The 22,499-nt window shown below is 44.6% G+C and overlaps 2 protein-coding genes across 5 annotated transcripts; one reads left to right on the top strand and one right to left on the bottom strand.

The window, feature by feature from the left end:
* The first annotated feature begins 1,020 nt into the window (after window positions 1-1,020).
* On the top strand, window positions 1,021-19,856 carry nprl3 (NPR3-like, GATOR1 complex subunit). Of its 4 annotated transcripts, none has more exons than XM_064314320.1 (14): window positions 1,021-1,132; window positions 2,354-2,423; window positions 4,529-4,567; window positions 6,977-7,109; window positions 9,503-9,577; window positions 12,046-12,199; window positions 12,689-12,770; window positions 13,012-13,149; window positions 14,506-14,662; window positions 15,164-15,270; window positions 15,754-15,883; window positions 16,524-16,713; window positions 17,113-17,305; window positions 18,279-19,856. In XM_064314320.1, exons 4-14 carry the CDS (start codon window positions 7,023-7,025, stop codon window positions 18,442-18,444), a joined length of 1,479 nt encoding a protein of 492 aa, XP_064170390.1. In that variant the 5' UTR covers window positions 1,021-1,132; window positions 2,354-2,423; window positions 4,529-4,567; window positions 6,977-7,022; the 3' UTR covers window positions 18,445-19,856. The 4 variants fall into 4 exon arrangements, with proteins under 4 accessions (XP_064170390.1, XP_064170391.1, XP_064170388.1 ...); XM_064314318.1 differs by having other exon boundaries at window positions 1,038-1,728; XM_064314321.1 differs by lacking the exon at window positions 4,529-4,567.
* Window positions 19,857-19,953: 97 nt separating this feature from the next.
* On the bottom strand, window positions 19,954-22,079 carry mpg (N-methylpurine DNA glycosylase). The gene is made up of 4 exons (XM_064314322.1): window positions 21,573-22,079; window positions 21,183-21,418; window positions 20,733-20,937; window positions 19,954-20,417 (listed from the first exon to the last, which is right to left on the bottom strand). The coding sequence occupies exons 1-4, from the start codon at window positions 21,658-21,660 to the stop codon at window positions 19,963-19,965; spliced, it is 984 nt and encodes a 327-aa protein (XP_064170392.1). The 5' UTR covers window positions 21,661-22,079; the 3' UTR covers window positions 19,954-19,962.
* Between the last annotated feature and the right edge of the window lie 420 nt (window positions 22,080-22,499).

Below are 22,499 nucleotides of genomic sequence, written 5' to 3' on the forward strand. Positions count from 1 at the left end.
TAGTAAAGAAGGATTTGCCCATTTTCTTGCTGAAGAGATTAACTGTACATTTCATGCAAAAAGTAGGCCTGAAAAACTTAAATACCCTAATAGCAAAGAGTGCAGCGAGATATCTGAATAGTCAAGGGATAGAGAAGAGCTGAAAGGACAAGTGGCTGAATGAAGAATCGCATTCACAATAATTACTGTAAGAGCGATAATCCTTCTGTGGAATGCTTGAAGTTCAAAAGCGAGAAATGAAAGGTTATTTTAATGAACTAAAGATTAAGACTGATTTATTATGCTTTGAATAGATAGCCCTTCATTGGATTGGGATGGCAGGTCAGAACTTTTTTATGAAGGGATCCTGGGAGATGGAAGCAGCCAGTGGTTTCCCCAATCTGGAGAGGATCCCACTAAACAGATCAACGGCTCGGACATCTCATCTATGTAAAATAATGGAAAGTATGGTGACGAACGACTAACACATTATCTTGACTAGAACTAAGACATTTCAGGTCAAATGTGAAGGGTGCTGGAGGAAAGGTCAGCGTAAGCTAGCGTTAGCTAGGGCAGTTGAATATTCTGAATATTCAGATCAATTTCAGTAAAGCAGAGGTTAAGGGGTCATTGAAAGTGAAAAAACAAATAGATGGCAAGAAAAATTGATCAGGGAAGGTAAGGATTGTAATTTGTTCAGAATTAATCAGTTGGTTGGGAATAACACAATTTGGAAGGGGGCACGTAGGAAGAATGACAATCACTAGATTAAGTTTAGGTCACACAGGTGTCTTGATTAATAAACGAGTAGATTGAAGAAGCGAGTATTGTGGGGAACGAGTAACGGTAATTCATGTATGCAGCTACATTAAATATGTCAGCCAGAGAGAGATTTAGAGCTCATCTGCATGAAGTGGGGGCAGAGTTTAACATAAACCTAATTTTAAATCTGCCAACAGGATATACATGTTTTACGTTAGTGTAATAGTATTTAAATTCAACAGGCTTGACAGAATTTGAGTTTTTTCTTTTATTATTTTCTTTTAGTGTCATGGACAAAATTCTCAGTCCATGCTCCAGGCCAATGGGTGGCGGCAAATGCACCAAATACGTTAAGACAACCGAAGTAAAACAGAAGAAGAAGGAAGAAACGGTACCGTCGTTTATCTGTGTGTTTTGGGTGATGCCAATGCTTCATTTAACCAAATGAGCGAATAGATGAGTTAATAAAAATGCGTTCGGAATACATGCAATAGCTGCGTCTGCCCGCATAACTTTGTGCAGTAGCCCACGGTAATAGCACGCTAAATTGTACAGCTAGCGGGTATTTGTCGTGAACTCTGGGTAGCTAGGTGTGCTGCCTGTAATATTAGCGCGATCAAATTTTTTGTAGAATTTAGGTGGGCAATTTGTTCGTGAGGTAGTCGCTAATACCGGAGAGTGTTTGATTTTGCTACGTTAGCAAGATGGCTTTTTCATCAACAAGCTAGCAAGTATCGTAGCTGTGTGCTAAAACTTGTTTTCGGTGGGCAATGTGACCAACTGAAGAAGTATAGCATATATCGAGTTAGCAGTGTGTTAGCTAATTGAACGGCAACATGTACAAACAACCCGAAATCAATGCTCATGAAAATGGCGACAAGATCAGTCCGATAAGTGTAATACTGGTGAGCTCAGGCAGCCGTGGTAATAAGTTACTTTTCCGGTACCCGTTTCAACGAGTTCCTGAAACAACATCTTCTCTAATAAGTAAGTAGCTATTCACCCTAGCCTCTGACAGTGTTTAACTTAACTATCTAGCTATGTATGTCCTTTCATACCTTTAAAACCAAGCTCTGATTCGTCAAGGCCTGGAAGTTTGCGAGTTGCTTGCATCGTGCTACTTTTAATCGCTCTCTTACGCACATTCTTTTAAACTATTACAAATGTTCGCATCCAATTCTAAACTCAAATCAAACACTGCACAGTTTTTCAGAGAATGGGCTAAACCATTCGTATAGCCAGTAGCTGGTTGTCCAAGGACAAGGTATAGGTACAGTATTGTCACCCTAGATTAGACACCCAATTGACAGTTGTTACGCTTTCTGTCAAGTTGTAAACACATTGTATTTATATGTCTACACAACTGAATGTTGAAAAGGATAATCTGGAGTGAGTGATAGAATATGAGTTCTTTGCAAAACAACTGGAATACAGAAGTTGTTAGGAATTTGTCTTTGTGCTTACTCAAGCAGCACAACCTCCAATGAGACAACATTCACACAAAACTCTGTTCAAAACTAGTACTTTGGATAGTACTTAGCCTACATGTAGCTATGGTAAACGTCATATACTGTAGCTTGCTAAGGTAACCCTTTTCATTTCCTTCCAAAAGTGAAACAGCGAAGCCCGTATGCACTGAACTCGGCTGGCGACGTTCCAGAGGACCAGGATGGGGATTCAAGGTACTTGGGAAATGCCTCATCTTCCTCACGCATGTAGGCAAAATGCAGGGAAAGCCAGGTTTATGCAGAATGAGTATTCGCCCTGGGCTGTGTCTCAGACTGTTAGGGCTTTTTTGGACGGGAATCTTTTTCAGTTATTTATTTATTTATTTTTTGCCTACCTTACATGTGCTTTTGGATGTATTCGTATATCTCCATATTTCATATTTCATCCCCACCCAATTCTGTACTTTTATGTTTGTTTGTTTCATTAAAAATTAGTTGTAAATTAATATGTTCACTCAGTCAGGTGCCAGCCGTGTCTCCCGTTGTTGCCAAACCATTTACCATGTTCCCTGCAGCGGTTTGTGAAAGTTTGGCTTTTATTTTGACATTCAGCTGAAAAAAAAAAAAAAAAAAGCGTTGGGAAAATTCTTATGCGTGTCCATTTATAAAAGCAGCCTGACCCAACTTCCTGCCGGAGTATGCTCCATGTTTATGAGTGTATTGGTTCAACACTTTACTGCAATATGTCACTCTAATAGCTAACATTAGCATTTCAGGCTAAAAACACTCTGTCAACTGGGATTTACCAGAAAGGAGAAATCAACACAACCGCCCAGATTATGTGTGACAACACTGATTGGCTGCTGACTAAAACTGAAACTGCTTTCTTTTAATGTATCAGTGTTTGTATTCCTTGTTTGTTTTTAACAGTTGTTTCATTTTTAAGAGTGACTTCCAAAAAAAAAAAAGCAATGTGGCAAAATTGATTTATTCACCTGTATTAAATATTTAATAATTAGATGGAATTGGGCATTTTTGATTTATACGAAAGAATAGTTAGAAAAGGCTAGAATATTGTCAGAGGCAACATGTTACTGACCAGTGAAAAGCAGGCTCTCTTACTGACTAGTTCCAGATCCAATAGACGTTGCAGGCACTGTCAAGAGGAGCAGGATCTTTGACCTGCCAAGTGGAAACTCGAGATCTGTTTCTCAGGATGATCTGATGTTTAAAAAGTAAATACATTACTATCACAACACACATGAATCTATTGTACTGAATACTATTCAGCATGATGATGATAATGATAATAATAATAACAATAATAATAAAAACAGTTGTTATTATTATTCTTATTATTCGTAATGTACTTTTATTGCTGTTAAAGGATCCATAGAAAGGGTCTAGGCTTGTCGTTGACTGCAGTGCCAATTGGTGGGGTGTATTTGATTGGGTGAAATGTAAATGATGTCACCCTTGATCCGTGGGCATCTGTAAAAAGAATTACTGCACTGTTAAACGTATGTTTATGTTTACTAACATTTACATTTAGGCATCTAGTAGACGCTGTTGTCCAGTTACTAAAACAGCATATTGTTTTTTTTTTTTTTTAATTACTATGTCATGTTTCAGTATCATTTAGTTGTCCTCCCCTTTAATTTCTGTAGATTAATATGGCCATCTTTGTTTCTCAGCAGGAAGTTTAGGGGAAAGCCATTTGCAGCCAATCAGGCTGTGATAAAATAACATTCAACTAGTCAGGCCTTGATGAACATACAGATGAAAAACCCTCTTTAGTTTCTTACCATGCCAACCCCCTTCCCTTTCCTAACACTAGCATTTAGCACCAGCAAATGGTCCCACTGTTCTTCTTTGGCCATAATGAAAACGTAAAGAAATGTTTGGATGGCCACAACAAGCATATTTAAGCAAGCTGTTAACCCCCCGGCGCTCTTGGTGAGTTCAGCTGAAAACATTTCTGGTGGAAATTTTCACAAAAATGTAACAACCAGATAATTCAAATGATACATGAAATGGTAATTGTGAGGTGAACCCGATCACTTATTCTAAATATATCATTGAGGACCTTTTAAACATACAGCTGTATGACCTTTGATCTCTATCTGTACCTTTGGGGTTTTCTCTTCCTGGAAGTGACAGATTTGCACTCAGGCAGCCACAGTCTACAAAAAAATCATTTTAAAAAGTCACTCTCAAATGGTATATTTTGAAAAAGTTTTATTTAATATCTTCTGTTGTGCACTCTGTCAATTGTTTGCTGCTTTTTTTGTTTTTTTTTGTTTGCTTTTTCTTGTTTTATGGTGCTTTTCCCATTTCAGAGAACAAACCCCATTAACTGATGAACAGTTGGTAGCAGGGTAAGACAAAATCATTCTAAAAAGCACTTTCCTTTGTCTAGAAACACCCTTGTTTTCATTATCTCCCCTGTCTTTATGCCTGTCCTGTCCTGTTGTGTGTGTGGGTGTGTAGGTGGATATGTGTGTATACATACATATACACATACATACATACAGTGTCATGAAAAAGTATTTGCCCTCTTCCTGATTTCCTCTGTTATTGCATATTTAAGTATGCAGAAAATGTAATGTTAGACCATGGGAGACTGAATAAAACATTATTTTTTGTTTTAATGAAAAAAAATCAAATGCCCATACCACCCATTTTAAAAAGACCTGTTGAACCTACACCTCACTCATATTGAACCTTACCATCAGAGTGAAGTAGTCACCACAAAGGTTCCACAAGAGATGAGGGGCAAAAAAAGTTGTTGAAATATATCTGTCTAGAAAGGGTTACAATGCCATTTCTAAGGCTCTAAGACTTTACCAAACCGCAATGATAACCTTTATCTCCAAATGGAGAACACTGGGAACAGTGGTGAATCTCCCCAGGAGTGGCCAGCCTGCCAAAATTTCTCCAAGGGTACAGCGATAACTCATCCAGGTAGTCACAAAGGATCCCAGAAGAATATCCAAAGAACTGTAGGCCTCTCGCCTCAGCTAAGGTCAGTGTTCATGACTCCTCACTAAGAAAGTGCCTGGGCAAAAATGTGGTTCATGGGAGAGTAGTAAGGTAGAAACCACTACTAATCAAGAAAAACATTAATGCTTGTCTCACATTTTCAAAAAAGCACCTTGATACTTAAGTTTAAGGGGGGCAATTACTTTTTCACATGGGGAATGTGGGTGTTTCACTTTTTTGATTAAATAAATGAAATTTGAATTTGATAAATGCGTTTTGTGTTTACTCGGGTTCCCTTTGTCTAATAGTACATTTTGTCTATTAAGATAAACCATTCCTTCTGATAAATATACAATAATAGAGGAAATAAGGAAGGGGAAAAATAGTTTTTTCATGCCACTGTATACATATAAAAATTCTGTGCAGTCCCAAAGTATTTGGACCGTAACATAATTTTGTTGTATATATGTATTATTATTGTTATGTTACACCCACACACACACGCATATATATGTATGTATGTATATGTGTATATGCATCTCACACCTTAATTTCAGAAAATCTTGTGAATAATTGTACATCCAGTGATTCACATTTTGGGTATGCTATTCATTTCCAATAATTCTCTCACTTTTTCTCCCTTTTGGTTATTTTTATTTTAATGTATGCAAATCCACTTATGATCAAATTGCACTGAAGTTATTTTATTTTTTAAAATATTTTTTTTAAAGCCTGCTTTTCGGTGGTTTGTGCCAGTTTGGAATGATAGGAATGATTTCCTGGGTCAAGGCAGCCGAAATAAATGGATAAGTGCACCCCACCAATGGAATTAGCTACTAAATGCATAATACGTCTTTCCTAATTGTTTCATTCTATTCAATCATTGCCATATGTTATCAGACCTTTAGCTAACAGTGCAATCTAATATGTTCCTCGCAACAATACATTTTTATGAATTAATAAAATGTGGTGCAATTATGGTAACGTTTTTTTTTTTTGTTGTCGTTGTTGTTAGGCAATGAGTGTGCGATTGGTGTTGATGTCTTTAATTGCTACAAATGGGGGTGAATTCATTGCCTTTGGGTGAATTGTGTCTTAATGGCTTCTTTCTCCTATGTGATGAAGGTAATGGTGGAATCTGCCTTTCAATGGAAAAGGTTGTGTCACTTTAATTTCATGTTATTTTACAAATAGTATACGAAAATAATATGCAAGAAATGTAATTGTTTTCAGTTGCAACTTGAGCGGTGTAAACAAATGAGTCTGTAATTTCCTCTCTCTCCACTAATTAAGCTGCTACTCAGACACAAACTGGCATACAGGCACAAACTATTAAATGCAGTTTTATTTGTATCAAGCTCTTTTTACAGACACACCTGTCTCAAAGATACTTTACAATGAAAACAGAAAGGGAAATTGGGCAAATCCCAGGCCTGAACCCCCAAAACATGAGCAAGCAAGGTTTCAAAACTCCCCTGTGGGAAGAAAAACAGTCGAACAGTAGCGAGAAAAATCTCCACAAACATGCACATATGTCCACTCACACTCACGCATACATATAAGCACACGCAGAAACTGCACCCTTGCGTACAGGCACACACAGACAGGCACGCACGCGCAGGAAGGTCTTGTGTGCTTAGCCGATTTGGAAAAGCTGCTCTGAGATAATCAAACACAATTGGCTCTTTTAGTAGTCAGCTCTTCCCTCCCTGCCCTTCCCTAACCCCCCCGCCCCCCCCACACCACCCCCTGCTCCTTGATTTCATTGCTTCTTTATCCGTCTTCCTACTGTTTCCCATCCAAAGGTTCTCTGACATCATACTGGCCACCATCCTGGCCACCAAGTCGGACATGTGCGGGAAGAAGTTTGAGCTGAAGATCGACAACGTGCGCTTCGTGGGGCACCCCACCCTGCTGCAGCACCCCCACACCATCCAGGTGAGACCTTCACATTCCCCCCCACACCTTTCAGGAGAGATACTGCCCACTGCTGGCCCCTCCCTGTGCCATTCGTGTCTGGCAAATTCCCATTTTTAGGTTTAATAAACTACTGTGAGATGTTAAGCAAGTGTGTATTCTGTTGTATTTTTTTGTGGATTATTACTGTATTGTTGTGGATTATTATTTTCTCATGTTTTACACACCTGTGTATTAATTAATTTTACAGCATGTTGATTGACAGTAGTCATTGTGTAAATATGCTTCAGAAATAAATGTGACTAAGCAGGGTTTCCCACAGGTTGAGAATTTATTTGTGGCTGTTGATTTGGGTGGAACAAATGGGGGGCGGGTTGTTTGTACTGTTTTATTACATTGTTATTATTATTGTAACTATTAAAAGGTTATAAAATTTTGCTGCACATACAGTTCACATTTTGTGTTTGGCCACTATTTATATTTTATGTTGGGCCAATTTTATTGATTTATTTTTATTCAAGTAAAAAAGTACAGTGTGTTGCCTATAGAATTACGCAACTAAGTACCGAAAAATCATGCAGCCACAAGAGCATTAGTGAGGTCGGGCCCTGATGTTGGACGATAAGGCCTGGCTCGCAGTCGGCATTCTAATTCATCCCGAAGGTGTTGGATGGGATTGAGATCAGGGCTCTGTGCAGGCCAGTCAAGTTGTGCCACACTAAACTCAGCAAACCGTTTCTTTATGGACCTTGCTTTGTGCACGGGGGCATTGTCATACTGAAACAGTAAAGGCCCGTCCCCAAACCATTGCCACAAAGTTGAAAGCACAGAATTCTCTAGAATGTCATTGTGTGCTGTACCATTAAAATTTCACTGGAACTAAGTTAAACGCACTTAAAAATGTGTTTTTCTTACTTTGTCTAATTACATTTAATCTAAAGATCTGAAACCATTCGGTGTTGCAAATACGCAGTAATAGAGGAAATCAAGAAGGGGAAAAATACATTTTCATGGCACTGTACAGTGTGTGGGACAAGCAAAGATTAATTAAAAATATGTTTATTTTATGAATCCAGCAGTTCATGTAGTCAATGCCTTGTTAAAATGTTCATGAATACTGAACACAAGCGATATCGCGTGCTAGAACCCCTAACGTTAATCACGTTAAATATACTTTATGTGATTTGATTTAATAATTACTGTTTAAAATGAGAATTATCGATTAAATCGCCAAATTCATTGATAGAAAACTGGTGGAATCAACCAACCAAGTCAAAACATATATCAGGTTTTAAGATTAAATAATGGAGTTAAATACGAAGCATTCAATTAAGTTAAATCATTGAAAACATTATATCATTGAAGACATTATACAAAACATTAAAAAATTGATTTAGAAATACCCAAAAAGAGAGAGAGAGAGTGACGGATAAGCCAGACCTTGCCAAAATATTACCCACTTCCAGTTTAAGTGCCACAGGATAAAAGGAAACCAGATAAAAACACAACCAAGAAACCACCACCAAAACGAAAAGCGAAAAAACGCTCCGAAACCAACCGCAACACAAGGCCACTTTTTCTTGTGGCCATCTTAAATACCTTACCCACCGTGACTTGATGTTTGCCCTGATTGGGTGATGTCAAGTTACGGTGTTGGCGAGAAGGGAAGGCGGGTCAGGCTCATTTATGACAATGACTGCCCTACGTAAAGATTACATTTAAACTTAAAGTAAAAGGAAATGTTAGGCATGTAGACATGCTGGGTCTCCAACCCCTGATATGGTGTCCTATGTCTTCTGGTTTGTCTCTTCTGAGACACACTGCAGGAGGTGATACCCTAATCTATGCAGACGATCTATGGGTATCAGAGGATATTGAATTGCCCCAATCACATTTGCTTGGATGCTTGTGTCGGGGAGGGCAGGCCACATTCTTAGAAACAATATAATATTGTATCAAATTCACTGTTTCCCTCTCTAAGGCCATAATCTAAGCACTGCATATCTGACAGGTGCTTCATCCATAAATTTGAATGGCAAATATTAAAAGCAAAATGACCTCTTTTTTTTATCATGTATGTTTTCCCAACCCATGCTCCCTTCAGAAAGAGACCTCTTTATTCCAGTGGGACTCAATGAGCAGAATAAATAAAGGATACATCAAGTGTGAATAAAAAGAACTGCCCAGTGGCTAATGCATTACTCGGTGTAAAGAGTGAGGCTCTATGGCATTTTAATTAAATTTAATTGCACCCACTTGGTCTCTAGCAGGACCTCTTATGACCTGGCAGGGAGAGCTTTCTTTCTGTTCACAGATAGTGCTGCTCGTTTGATTGTCTGTTCTCATTCTTGTCAAAATGCACCTGAGACCCTCACATTGGATAAAATAATGGGGTTTTTTTTCTGTCTGCACAGGTATCCAAAACTGACCCCTCGCCCAAGAGAGAGATGCCCACCATGATCCTGTTCAGTGTTCTCTTCGCACTTAGGGTATGAAATTATTTACGCGCTTTGGTGTTTCATATCTTTTCCAGTTTGTGTCATATCTTTATTGGGCGTTCACAGGCATACCAGAGAGGGACAGCTGCTGTAAACCCACAGAAAACCCAGGCATGGAATGAATTGTTTTGTGGTTTTAGGGCTTTAGTTTTTGGATATTCTCCAAACTGATGGTTTTATTTTGAGTTTATTAGGCGTTATCTTCCCTGTGCACTACCCATTTCTGTGTATTGCCCTCGTGGGCGTTTGTGTGTACAGTTTCAATGCACTTTTGAATTTATTAAGATGTTTTTATTAAACTCGTCCTCAGCTCAACATGGAGCATGGAGCGTTAAAACAGATATGTGTTTTAAATTTAGAAAATAAAATAAAATTTAAAAGAATGATTAAAAAGCATACAGTATGATACAAAAATGTGGAAAAAATGCATTAATGCATGTGTTAACTAACATTTTTGCATCATCTTGTATGCTTTTGTCATTCTTTCAATTTTTATTTTATTTTCTAAAGTTAAAACACATATCTGTTTTAACGCTCCATGTGAAATAGCTGAGGATGAGGTTCATCAGAACATGGGGAAAAATACATTAATGCACGTGCTAACTAACAATTTTTGAATATTCCATGTTAAGCATTGGTTTATGTTTTATAGACCTGAGACCGGAATGAATAGTGCAGTATTTTTAATGCCACACAGAACTCTCAAACAGTGACCCAGCACTTTTTGCCTGTTACATTTAGACAACAGGTTTATTTGCACTGTCATGGATGATATATTCAGCTTTCAAACTCAGTTAATTTTTCTAGCTGTTTTTCAGCTACTTGGAATAGTTTAAATATTTCAGTGTTTACATGTGAAACCATTGTGCCCTTGTTATTTTAAAACATATTTTTTAAAGTTCACATTACAGTAGTTCTTAATATTTCTGTATAACCGAATAAGTAATATGCTCAGTCACCCCTGATAAGGAAAACAAGATGGTTTGGGGGGGGGGGGGGGGGGGCATTTAAGGTTGTGCCTTTCTCAGTAAGGAGGGTGGGGTTGGGGGGCGTGGCCTAGGGGGGGCGATAGGACCTGTGGGCTCTCCTACTATCTGAGCCTCAGCCTGGGGGGGTGGGGTTTCAGGGCCATGTAATCTTCCACTTTGCCCCACCCTCATGCCCCCTCCCCATGGCACGCAGGCTGACTCAGCATGGCAGGAGAGAGCCTGTGCCAGTCACCAGGGTGACTCAGCAATTCTGACTGAGACCCAAAAACGCTGAGTCACTATCGAGGGAGATCATCACCATGGCAACGAGCCACACTTCCCACCCTATTCCGTGGCATGCTGCCCAGCTACTGAAAAATGTCTGTTATTTTCCCATTTTTAAACACACATATTGCTCTATTTTGAAAAAAAAAGGCAGTCTGAATAAACCCTGACAGACTAAATATTTTTCTTATTTTAGTGTAATTATTTATTGAACCAAAATTAGGAATTTGATCATTTTCAAATCCTGGTTTGTGCCATGTCGTCTTAATTTAATTATCCAAAATTTTGAAAGGTCGATGCAAGTTGGACACATTGATAACGGGCACCTTTTCAGTCTTAAGTTTTAGTAAGTTTTCATTGGATCTAGATGCATAATTATTGAGCAAGTAACATACATTTGTTCTTATAGTTTCTGTGTGTTTAGTTTGTGTTTTAATGTCAGACTTACAATAAAATTCATGAAACTAGCAACATTATATTTATATGTACAATATGATCATGAGGTTGCTCTGAATGCTCTTTAACTACAGAGCATGTGATTTGTCCATTTCTGCAGCATAGTCTATTTCAGGTTTGAAACCCTTGCTCACTTGAAATAACTGTTATACGGTTAGTTAATTATTATTATGATCATGATGATTATAGAGTGTTACAGTGATTATGTCATATTGTAGGCCAACTCAGGAGTTACTTCCGCCATGGGTTCCCTCTGCAAATTCCCAATTCATTTTCCCATAGGCATTTCGTTTTCTGTCGAAAATAAGGTCTGTGGTTAATGTATGTTGAAGAGAGTTTCATGTTTTTTTCTATGAGATAAATTACACCCATTAATATCTGAACCGTGAATGTAGAAGTCTTTATGCGCTTTAAAAAAGTGAGTTGCTGACAAGTTGCTATGTTGAAACTACAGCGGTTGTCACGTGCAGGCGGTCTAGGATGGAAACTTGAGTGGCGGTTGCCAGAAAACGACCATTTTTGTAGTTTCTATATAGCAACTTAATTTTTAAAAGCGCATAACAGCTTTCATATCCAAGGTGGTGATATGGAAAATGGGTGCAGTTTATCTCGTTGAACAAAACTGCCGCCATCCTTCGCCCGCCCAAATGTCTGTCTCCTTCCTCCCCCCCCCTCCCTCCCTCCCTCTCTCCCTCTCTCTCTCTCTCTCCCTCTCTCCCCCCCCCACCTGTGCGCGTTCGCCCCCTGCAGGCCAACGCGGACCCCTCGGTCATCAGCTGCATGCACAACCTCTCCCGCCGCATCGCCATCGCCCTGCAGCACGAGGAGCGCCGCTGCCAGTACCTGACCCGCGAGGCCAAGCTCATGCTCGCCGCCCAGGACGAGGTCACCACCATGACCGAGAGTGAGTCAGCGAGCGGGCGAGCGAGCGAGCGAGCGAGTGCGGTCGTGCGGCCCCGAACGTGGTCCCGTGACCGGCCAGCGTTGGAATCGACGTACTAAAAAAAAAAACGCCTTTTAACACGGTCGAGCGGGGCGAGCGCGAGTCTGCCTCTGAACGAGGTCGCACAACCTCTGAGCGCGGTCACAAGTCTAGTGCCTCTGAACACTGTCCTGCAGCTCTAAGTACAGTCATATGCTGCACCTGAGAACGGTCAGGCCCCTTTGGACACGGTCATACAGCCCCACTGAGAGCGAGTGCTGAGACCGAGACAGCAGTTCCAGATCCTGGTTGTTATGGGCAGTTTATAAGCTCATCGCAAGCACGTCTCAGACCAGAGGTCTAAGTGACCGTTAAAACCAGTGAACCGCGTGGCGCAGCAGGTGGTTTGCCGTGGTTCTGATGCCTCCCGGTTGTGCCGGTCTGACGCGGTGTCTCTGCTCACCCCCGCAGCCGACGGCAGCCCCCAGTCCCCCTTCCGGCAGATTCTACCCAAGTGCAAACTGGCGCGGGACCTGAAGGAGGCCTATGACAGGTGTGTGGACACGTCGTGGGCGTTGCCCGGGGCGTCAGCGGACAGGTGACCTGTTCTGACAAGAATCCTGAAAGGGCCGTCACCTCGACCGTGACCCAGCTACAGCTGAATGAGCTGAAGGGAAGGTTTTAGTTGGATTGTGATAAATTAGGCTGTTCTGTAACAGGACTGTGTCCGTGTGTGTGTGTGTGCGTGCGTGCGTGCGTGCGTGCGCGTGCGTATGTGTGTTTTCTGCTTCCAGTCTGTGCACTACAGGGGTGGTGCGTCTGCACATAAATAACTGGCTGGAGGTGAGCTTCTGCCTGCCCCATAAGATCCACCGCGTCGGGGGCCAGCACATCCCCCCCAGGGCCCTGGAGTGCAGCCTGAAAGCCATACGGTGAGAGATGCCGCGCTGCAGCCGCTACTGTGGAAACGCTACACTGCACCAGTCAGCACAGAAGAGCTACACTGCACCAGTCAGCACAGAAGAGCTACACTGCACCAGTCAGCACAGAAGAGCTACACTGCACCAGTCAGCACAGAACAGCTACACTGCACCAGTCAGCACAGAAGAGCTACACTGCACCAGTTAGCACAGAAGAGCTACACTGCACCAGTCAGCACAGAACAGCTACACTGCACCAGTCAGCACAGAAGAGCTACACTGCACCAGTCACCATGGTGACCCCCCTACCAGTCCTCAGGAATACACTGCAGTACAGTAGACACCATGAATTCACCACATTTCACCAGTCACCATGGAAACATCCTGCTGGCACCACTCACCGTGGAAACATTGCACCCCATTGCTGAAGTCACCACGGAAATGCTACACTGCGCCACACTAAATGCCATGGTTCATTAAAATGAGGGAATTATGTATAAAAAGGCATGGATCTCGAGTTATGACTTTGTACACATTTGCCTTATAAAGGTGGGGGTTTCCATGGGGATTGACTGAGCTGCTCCTGGGACAGCAGTAATTTTGAGGCCATGTTTGTGTTGCTTTACTATGGTCTGCAGCGCTTATGATGTTGCCTGCTGTGCAGTTTGGGTCCTTGAAAGTGCAGAGAATCAGTAGTTAAACTAAAGGAAGTGTTTGAACATACAGAGCAGAACTAAATCAGGCTTCTAAGACCTGTTTCCTTACTGCGTTCTTGGTACATACAACTGATCACTTACTTTGCAGCCATCACACTATACAATTTTGACGATGGATGCCAGTTTGTCAGAGAACAGAAATGTACTTTGCTTCGAACGTCTCCTGTTGGGAGTAGGTGTTTTTTTTAGCAGGCCACACTACCACCTACTGGCACTTTTTAGGAATGCATTCTCTGTCAGTTTTTATTTCAACCCTTTGCACACCTGATTCTACTAATAAGCAGCTCAGCGATATCTCTAGCTGTTGAGTGAGGTGTGCTTTGTTGGAGTTGAAATGAAAACCTACTGGAGAGTATATTTCCAGGAACAGGGTTTGGCAGCCTTGCTGTAACCTTCTACCCTGGCTCATTTGGCCGGGGCGGCTTGTTGGCAGTGCACGCTGACGCTGAGACATCTAAAGGTGCGCTGTTTGAGTCATAGTTCTCAGCTCTAGTGCTTTATAGTAAATACAAAATGAGGGCAAAAAACGCACCGTGCCTCCCCCCCCACACTTAAGGATGCTGGTCATGTGACTCGTGGCCCTCTGCTGAAGCCCCTGGTCATGTGACTCGTGGCCCTCTGCTGAAGCCCCTGGTCATGTGACTCCCCTCAGGCCGTACCACGCCCTGCTGCTGCTGGACAGTGAGAAGGCGCTCCTGGCCCAGCTGCCCTTGGACTGCTCCCCCGCCCTCGTGCGCCTGGTCAAGACCTGCTCGGCCGTCAAAAACCTGCAGCAGCTGGCCCAGGACGCCGACCTCGCCCTCCTGCAGGTGAGCCCGCGCAGCGAGCGCCCTGCCGCTTTATGAGTCTGCATTATGCAACCGAAAACTTACTCGAGAGATTCTGTCAACAGTGCAGTGACCTGGCCTCTTCTTTGTCATGTAGTTTGGGTGAAACTGCCATCTAGTTGTCATAAACTGTTGTAAGTTAAATAGCTAATGTGTATAATTCTGGGTGCCAGTTCTTATGCAGAATTATCTTCATATGACCATTAATCCGTTTGGCTGTTAAGTTGGCCTGCTGTGAAGGAATGTAAAATTCACCGTTGCATGATTATGTGTATCGTAACCGTTTCAAATGGGCATTGTGGGTACGGAGTAGCAGCATTCTGTACCTATGCTGAAACCGGCACATTAACACTAAAACATCATCCAGGCGGGTTTGCTTGACTTGTGTCATGCCGTTGCGGATGGGGTTATTTACTCAGACACGTGCTTCAGTGTAGCGCCCCCTGGGATTCGAACCCGTCTCGTGCGTGTCGCGTCCCGCAGGTGTTCCAGATTGCGGCTCACCTGGTGTACTGGGGCAAGGCCATCATCGTGTATCCGCTGTGCGAGAACAACGTCTACATGCTGTCTCCTCACGCCAACATCTGCCTGTGAGTGCCTGCGTGGGCGGAGTCTGAGCGCTTAGCCCCTCCCCCCACACGCTGACCCCGCCCCTTGCTGACATCTCCTCCTCAAAGCAGTGATTACAGATCAATGAGATTACAGATCTCACTCACTCACTCACACATACACTCACTCACCACATTCACATACATACCATACATTCACACTCACTCACATCACTCAACTCACTCCACTACTCACTCACAAATCATCACCATACACCAGAACACATACAGCACTCAACACCTAGAAAACACACACACACACACCCTACATAGGACTGGCAGGCTCCAGACAGTGCCTAGTGTTGGGGAAGCAGAGGTATGTGACTGTTGGGCTTACCAGAAAATTGGAGGAATGCCCCTTGTATGACCTTCTGCAAAATGTTAACCTTGATTGGATTAAATATCGTAACGTGGACACACAGCGTACGGGCCTGATAAGGTTGATTGGCGTTCTGTCCCTCACAGCTACTCTCCCCTGGCGGAGCAGTTTGCACAGCAGTTTCCGGGACACGACCTGCCCTCCATGTTGGCCAAATTCTCCCTGCCTGTGTCCCTGTCCGAGTTCCGCAACCCCCTGGAGGCCCCCGTGCAGGAGGTCAGTTACGCAGCTGGGTGTATGATACCTGTGTGTGAGATCTGTGGGTTACTCCCCATGAGTTATGTCGGGTGGAATTTGTACAAGATGCGTGCAGTCAATTCCTATGATGTATGTGAGGTCTGTGTGCTGTGTGAGACCACTTCCTGTGAGGTCTGTGTACTGTGCGCTTACTTCCTGTGAGGCCTGTGCACTGTGTGATCACTTCTTGTGAGGCCTGTGCACTGTGTGATCACTTCTTGTGAGGCCTGTGCACTGTGTGATCACTTCCTGTGAGGCCTGTGCACTGTGTGATCACTTCCTGTGAGGCCTGTGTACTGTGAGCTCACTTCCTGTGAGGCCTGTGCCTGCGTGACTGCTGCTCCTCCCCTCAGGCGCACTGATCCGATGGTGGTATGTGAGCTGCAGCGCAGCTGCGCAGGCACCCTGTTGTCGGGTGCGCCACTCTGTGAGGCCCAGTGCCGGTGAGACAGCTTCACTGTGCGGTCTGTGGGACTGCCGCGCGCTGCTTCCTGCCCAGATCGTGTATGTGACCACTCCGCAGCCGGCACCTGTCCACCTACACCTGCGAGGCCTGTGTACTGTGAGCTCACTTCCTGTGAGGCCTGTGCTCTGCGTGACTGCTGCTCCCCCCCCTCAGGCGCAGCTGATCCAGATGGTGGTGTGGATGCTGCAGCGCAGGCTGCTGATCCAGCTGCACACCTACGTCTGCCTGCTGGTGCCGCCCAGCGAGGACGAGCCCGGCGCCCGGGACGACGAGCTCTCACTGGCCGCCCGCGTAGGGGGGCGGAGCCTCAGCACGCCCAGCGCCCTCAGCTTCGGCTCACCCAGTGAGTGATGCGCACACACACGCACGCACACACACACACACTGTCCCACCATACACTCTCTCCATCTGATGTCCGAAGACTTATACAGCCTTCGTTTCACGTTTATTCTCTCTCTTGATATTTTTCTCCCACCCACTCCCTCCCTTCTTCTCCCCCTCCCTTTCTCTCACTCTGTTTCTCTCTCAGTGATTCCTGTAGTCAGACAGGCTTTATAAAGCACGACAGAGGATATCTAGTGTTGTCAAAGCATTTTCAAGTGTACCTTCCCTCCATTGCAATTAAGCATCTATTCTAGAAAACATGCAACAATTTGAATTCATATGAGGCCGTTATATGAAATAAAAACACAGCAGGAAAACTAAGAGCAGAAGGATAATAGGTTTTCCTCTGCGTGCGCAGCCAGCAGCGATGACATGACCCTGACCAGTCCCAGCATGGAGAACTCGAGCGCGGAGCTGGTGCCGGGCGGGGACTCGCCGCTGAACAGGCGCATGACCGAGACGCTGCTGGCCAGCCTGAGCGAGCACGAGAGGCACGTCATCCTGAGCGTGCCCGCGGCGCAGAACCCCGAGGACCTGCGCATGTTCGCCAGGTACATCTACAGGCACCTCTACACGCACACGCTCACATCTACAGGCACCTCTACACGCACACGCTCACATCTACAGGCACCTCCACACGCTCACATCTACACGCACCTCTACACGCACACGCTCACATCTACAGGCACCTGCACACGCACACGCTCACATCTGCAGGCTCCTCTGCACGCACACGCTCACATCTACACGCACACGCTCACATCTACAGGCTCCTCTGCACGCACACGCTCACATCTACACGCTCACATCTACAGGCACCTCTGCACGCACACGCTCACATCTACAGGCACCTCTGCACGCACACGCTCACATCTACACACACACGCTCACATCTACAGGCACCTCTACACGCACACGCTCACATCTACAGGCACCTCTACACGCACACGCTCACATCTACAGGCACCTCTACACGCACACGCTCACATCTACAGGCACCTCTACACGCACACGCTACATCTAACCTCTACACGCACACCTCACATCCGCACCTGCACACGCTCACACACAGACTCTCAAGCAGCTCTCAGAGCTTACCGTTCACAACATTACTCTGAACTAGCCTACGCTCACTGTGCGAACTGGACTTAACGTGTTCATGGCTGTTATGTTCATGAATAGCTGTTACATAGAGTATTGTACTGTATTGTTATGCGACCTGTTCTGTAGTTGTTCCAGTGACCATCGGTATGCACTTATTGTACGTCACTTTGCATAAAAGCTTCTGCCAAATGAATGTAATGTGACATGCCAGCATGCTTTTTCAAGGAGGACATGACCATGTTTGCCAGGTACACACCTAGACACACACACACACACACACACACACGCACACATACTTACGACTCACAAAATGAGTATCCACAGGTCTAGAGGACTGACCCAAACACCGTTTGTGAGTAGATATCTTGTGGGTCTGTCTGAGTGACATATTGTCATTTCCCTCCTGCCCCCGCCCCTCAGACTGCTGCACTACTTCCGGGGACACCACCACCTGGAGGAGATCATGTACAACGAGAACATGCGCCGCTCGCAGCTCAAAACGCTCTTCGACAAGTTCCGCAGCGTCCTGGTCGTCACCAACCACGAGGACCCCGTCATCTCCCTCTTCCAGTCCCCCCTGGACTGAGCTGGGGCTCTGAGGGCCCTCGGGACCCCGGGTCACCCCAGGGTGGATATGACCGGTGACGCGCCCGGTCCTCTGGCGCCAGGAGGTAGTGGCGAGTTCACTGGTTCAAAGCTGTCGCTGTAGCGCACGCCTCCCCCTCTGTGCTGTGATCCCCCCCTTTACGGTGAGTTTCCCTCACTGTGAACTTCAGACCCGGATGCTAGAAGAGACACCTGTCTGAAATATGGCAGAAATATATGCACAGTTGGTGCAGTGAAGTTCTCCTTTTCTTTTTTCACCGCTGAAGGGTCTGTAGTGATGAGGCCCGCAAACCTAGAGAAGGTTTTATGGTTGGACCAAACCCAAGGAATGCGCTTTGGTTGGCCTCATTAGCTTTGGGCGCTAGCTGCAGAACAGTCTGGTGTCCGCTCCATCGGGGGATTATTCTCTGTGATCTTTTGCCTTTCAGAAAAACCACTGCAGGCTGGACTGTTTGAACCAGACTTAGCAGCTCTAGTGAAGAAATGACAGACTGAGAAGCTGAGGGGTTTGTAGTTGGGGGGGGGGGGGGGGGTGTCTGATGTACCCCCACCCAAAATAAAATGTTGAACAATCTTCTGCAATGCTGGTTTACAAAGGAAACAGAATGCTGGTGTGTGTGGTAGACCTTGTTCAGGTGTGATGATGACCGTACAGTATGTGAACTGAGGTTCATTTTCACCACGACTTATGACTGCGTTTAATCAAAATACAGACTTTGTTACCCATAAGGAGCAGTGTGGGCCACCAGCGCATTTACTTAATGGCTTGTGCCCTGCTGCATATACCAAAGAAAGGGTTGTTTATTCATGTGTATTTTCCCATTTTTATTTATGTTTTACAGGGGAAAAGAACAATGGGCCTCATTCACAAAACTTTTCTTAAATTATTCTTATTTTTGTTCTTGAAAATGTTCAGATGAAAAACCAATATGGGATTCATTTTGTCCATATCTTAGGTATATGAGATGATGAATGCTGCCTCAAAATAAATTTTACGTGCAATTCTGTTCGTGTGATAAGGAAATGCCGAAATGTTCTTGGAAACGTTCTTAAACGCAAGTTTACGATCAAATGAGATCGTACTCATGTTTCGTGAATGAAGCCCAATCCTTTGTACAGCTCTTGGAAATGTGATCTTTACTGTTGTTGCACTTTGTTCAGCAAAGTGCAACAACATTTTAGATTACTAGTCACAGTCTGTTTGGGAAAGGTGGCTAAACAGCACCGCAGGACAGGAAAAGAAATGATTTCAGTTTGGCAAACGGGAGACGATTTGGCATAAACCGTGGAGCAAATGTTAGCATACAACAGAACTGAAACGAGACCGTGGTTCAGAATGGATTAACAATTTTAAAGAATTAAAAGCTTTTTACTTCATAAAAGTAAGAAATATTCCTGATGCTTCATTTTGTGTTTTTCAAAAACTAATTGTGTGGCGGAGTCCTCAAATACATAGTGCCAGCCAGAGAGAAAAATGGAAACTGTTAACTAAAAAAGTTTAGTTCTCATTAATCTTTATTCTGTGCTGTGCCTCCCCCTGGTGGAGAGTGTGTGGTACTGCAGGCCCAGGCTGCTGAGCCATCTGCTTCTCTGCCTGTCTGTTCACCACGCTCACACAGGGGTGCCCCCTCAGGTAAAAGCGCAGCGGTTTGGTGGCCCACTCCCCGTGGGACTCAATCCCGATACGGGGGGCCTCCACCACGGCGGGGGGCTCCTCCTCGTCCCCCCGCGGGACGTCCCGCTCCAGCCACACCTCGGCGTCGGTGGCCAGGTCCCGCCGGTCGAAGTGGCGGGGGATGTCCAGCGCCTGGCACAGCTTGGACGGCCCGTTGCACAGCTCCTTCTCCTTCAGGGGCCGCGAGCCTTCCCTTCGCCGGGCCCCCCGCAGACGCCGCATCACTTCCTGTCCCTGCAGGGGCTCGAGGGAGCGCAGCAGCACCGCCGCACCCTCCCCTGAACACACACAACAGGGTCAAAGGTCATGTGCAAACCGACAAAAAATTTTATCTGAGAAAGAAATACATTTTCCTCAAAACAGACACATTTCGGACAGCAACGCTGAGTTTCACAGAGCGCTCCGTAAACTGTCGATAGCCGTCAGACCCAATGTACTTCTGGCAGCTGGAGCAGAGCTAATTAACGCCTCGAAATGAGAGTGCAACCGAGCGCGACACTGCCGGCTCCCGGGGGCAGACCGGGACACGCCAGCGTCGGCGTCTCGTTAGCGGACTCCGTATCCATGGAAACGCCGGCAGAAGGGGCTCTCACCCCGGCTGGACACGTTCATGCACAGGTAGACGCCGTAGATCTGGTACACGTAGATGGTGCCGGGCCTCATGAACATGGCGGCGTTCCGCTCCGTGCGCCGGCCCCCGGCGGAGTGCGACGCCCGGTCCTCGCCCCCCAGGTAGGCCTCCGTCTCCACCACCCTCCCCCTCAGAACCGTCCCGTCGGCCTGCCTCCGGACCAGCACCTGGGAAGAGCACCGCCGGACGGGTCAGCCAGCACACCCAACGCAGGGGAACAACTCCTTTAAGGTGTGGTAAACATTCTGCTGCAAAATGTCTGCTGTGCCACACCCTGGTGGGTGCTAAATAAGTTTGTTGCCCACGAATGCAATAGTATAGTCAATGTTACTATGCATCAACCAAAGACGTTTTATTATATGACTGAATTTGTATTGAGCTCAATGTTATACTCGCGTACTCGTATACTCACTTTACCCAAGAATGCTTTGGCCAGGAGGACACAGGGTTGGTCAAAGAATTTTACACCGAGCCTGACGTCACCTTCACGTTCCGTGGAGAAGTATTGGCTGGTAAGAGTGTCCGAAGAACGGGTCGTCGCAGCAGTGTCCCCAGCTGAAGGACCAGTGGTCTTCACAGTTTGGGGCGATGCACTACTGTTACCGTCCTGCCCTTCGGCGTCGAGCTTCCGTTTCCTCGGCGGCATTCCTGTCCGGCGGAAAGAACACAAAACAAACGGAATGTGAAGCTTGTTGCAGAAAATAGCAGGCATAGCAAGATTTTGTGATTACTGGGGTCACTTAATTTTGTTCCATTTACCGCAACCATGAATTCATATTGTAAAAATATAATTAAGTCTTACCATTCAGTTGTGAGGCAACGACATTTATGTTCACATAAGGATTGGGGTCAATTTTCCGAAATACTCTGCAGTGTGACCACACTGACATTCATACGCTTTGAAATGCACAGGATTTTTTGGCACAAGACTGGGATACAAATGACTAAACTCCCCGTTGACTTGCTTTATCTATAATTAACCTAGTTTGATCCAACGGCAGGCTGTAATAGGCGTAGCATTATTGTTCAGGGAGCTGGCATTTAATTCTAGTTAGTTAAATATTATCAACACAAGGAAGATTGCCATTATGAATTTGTTAGCCTGCAAGGGAGCGAGCTATTTTAATCCAGAGTTGATCGCGTATGAATAAATCAAATCGTTGTCAACGTCAGACAGCAACGCCGATTACCCGTTTCAGAAAAAATATTTAGTCTATAATTGGGCTAAAATACTTTCTTGGCCAAAACAGTTTCTGGGTTCGTACAGTATTGATTCAACAGAAATACGAGTACACTAAAATGTGTTCTGTTTACTCACGCAATGTACCGCGGGAGATATTGGGCACTTCCTGTTTCCTTAAAGGGGCCGTGCTACGGTCCTCCAAACGTACTAGTTGAGGGATTTGCAATATATATGACTTTACGGCTCTCTGGACTGGACTCAAAAAAAAAAAAAAAAAAAAAAACCTGGACTGGATTTTTTTTTAAAAACTGGACTGGACTCAAAAAAAACCTGGACTGGATTTTTTAAAAAACTGGACTGGACTCGAGAAAAAAAAAACCTGGACTGGATTTTTTTTAAAAACTGGACTGGACTCAAAAAAAAAAAACCTGGACTGGATTTTTTTTAAAAACTGGACTGGACTCCAAAAAAAAAAAACCTGGACTGGATTTTTGAAAAAAAACTGGACTGGACTCCCAAAAAAAACCTGGACTGGATTTAAAAAAA

This window comes from Anguilla rostrata, chromosome 17 (assembly GCF_018555375.3).
Source record: "Anguilla rostrata isolate EN2019 chromosome 17, ASM1855537v3, whole genome shotgun sequence".
Taxonomy (NCBI): domain Eukaryota; kingdom Metazoa; phylum Chordata; class Actinopteri; order Anguilliformes; family Anguillidae; genus Anguilla; species Anguilla rostrata.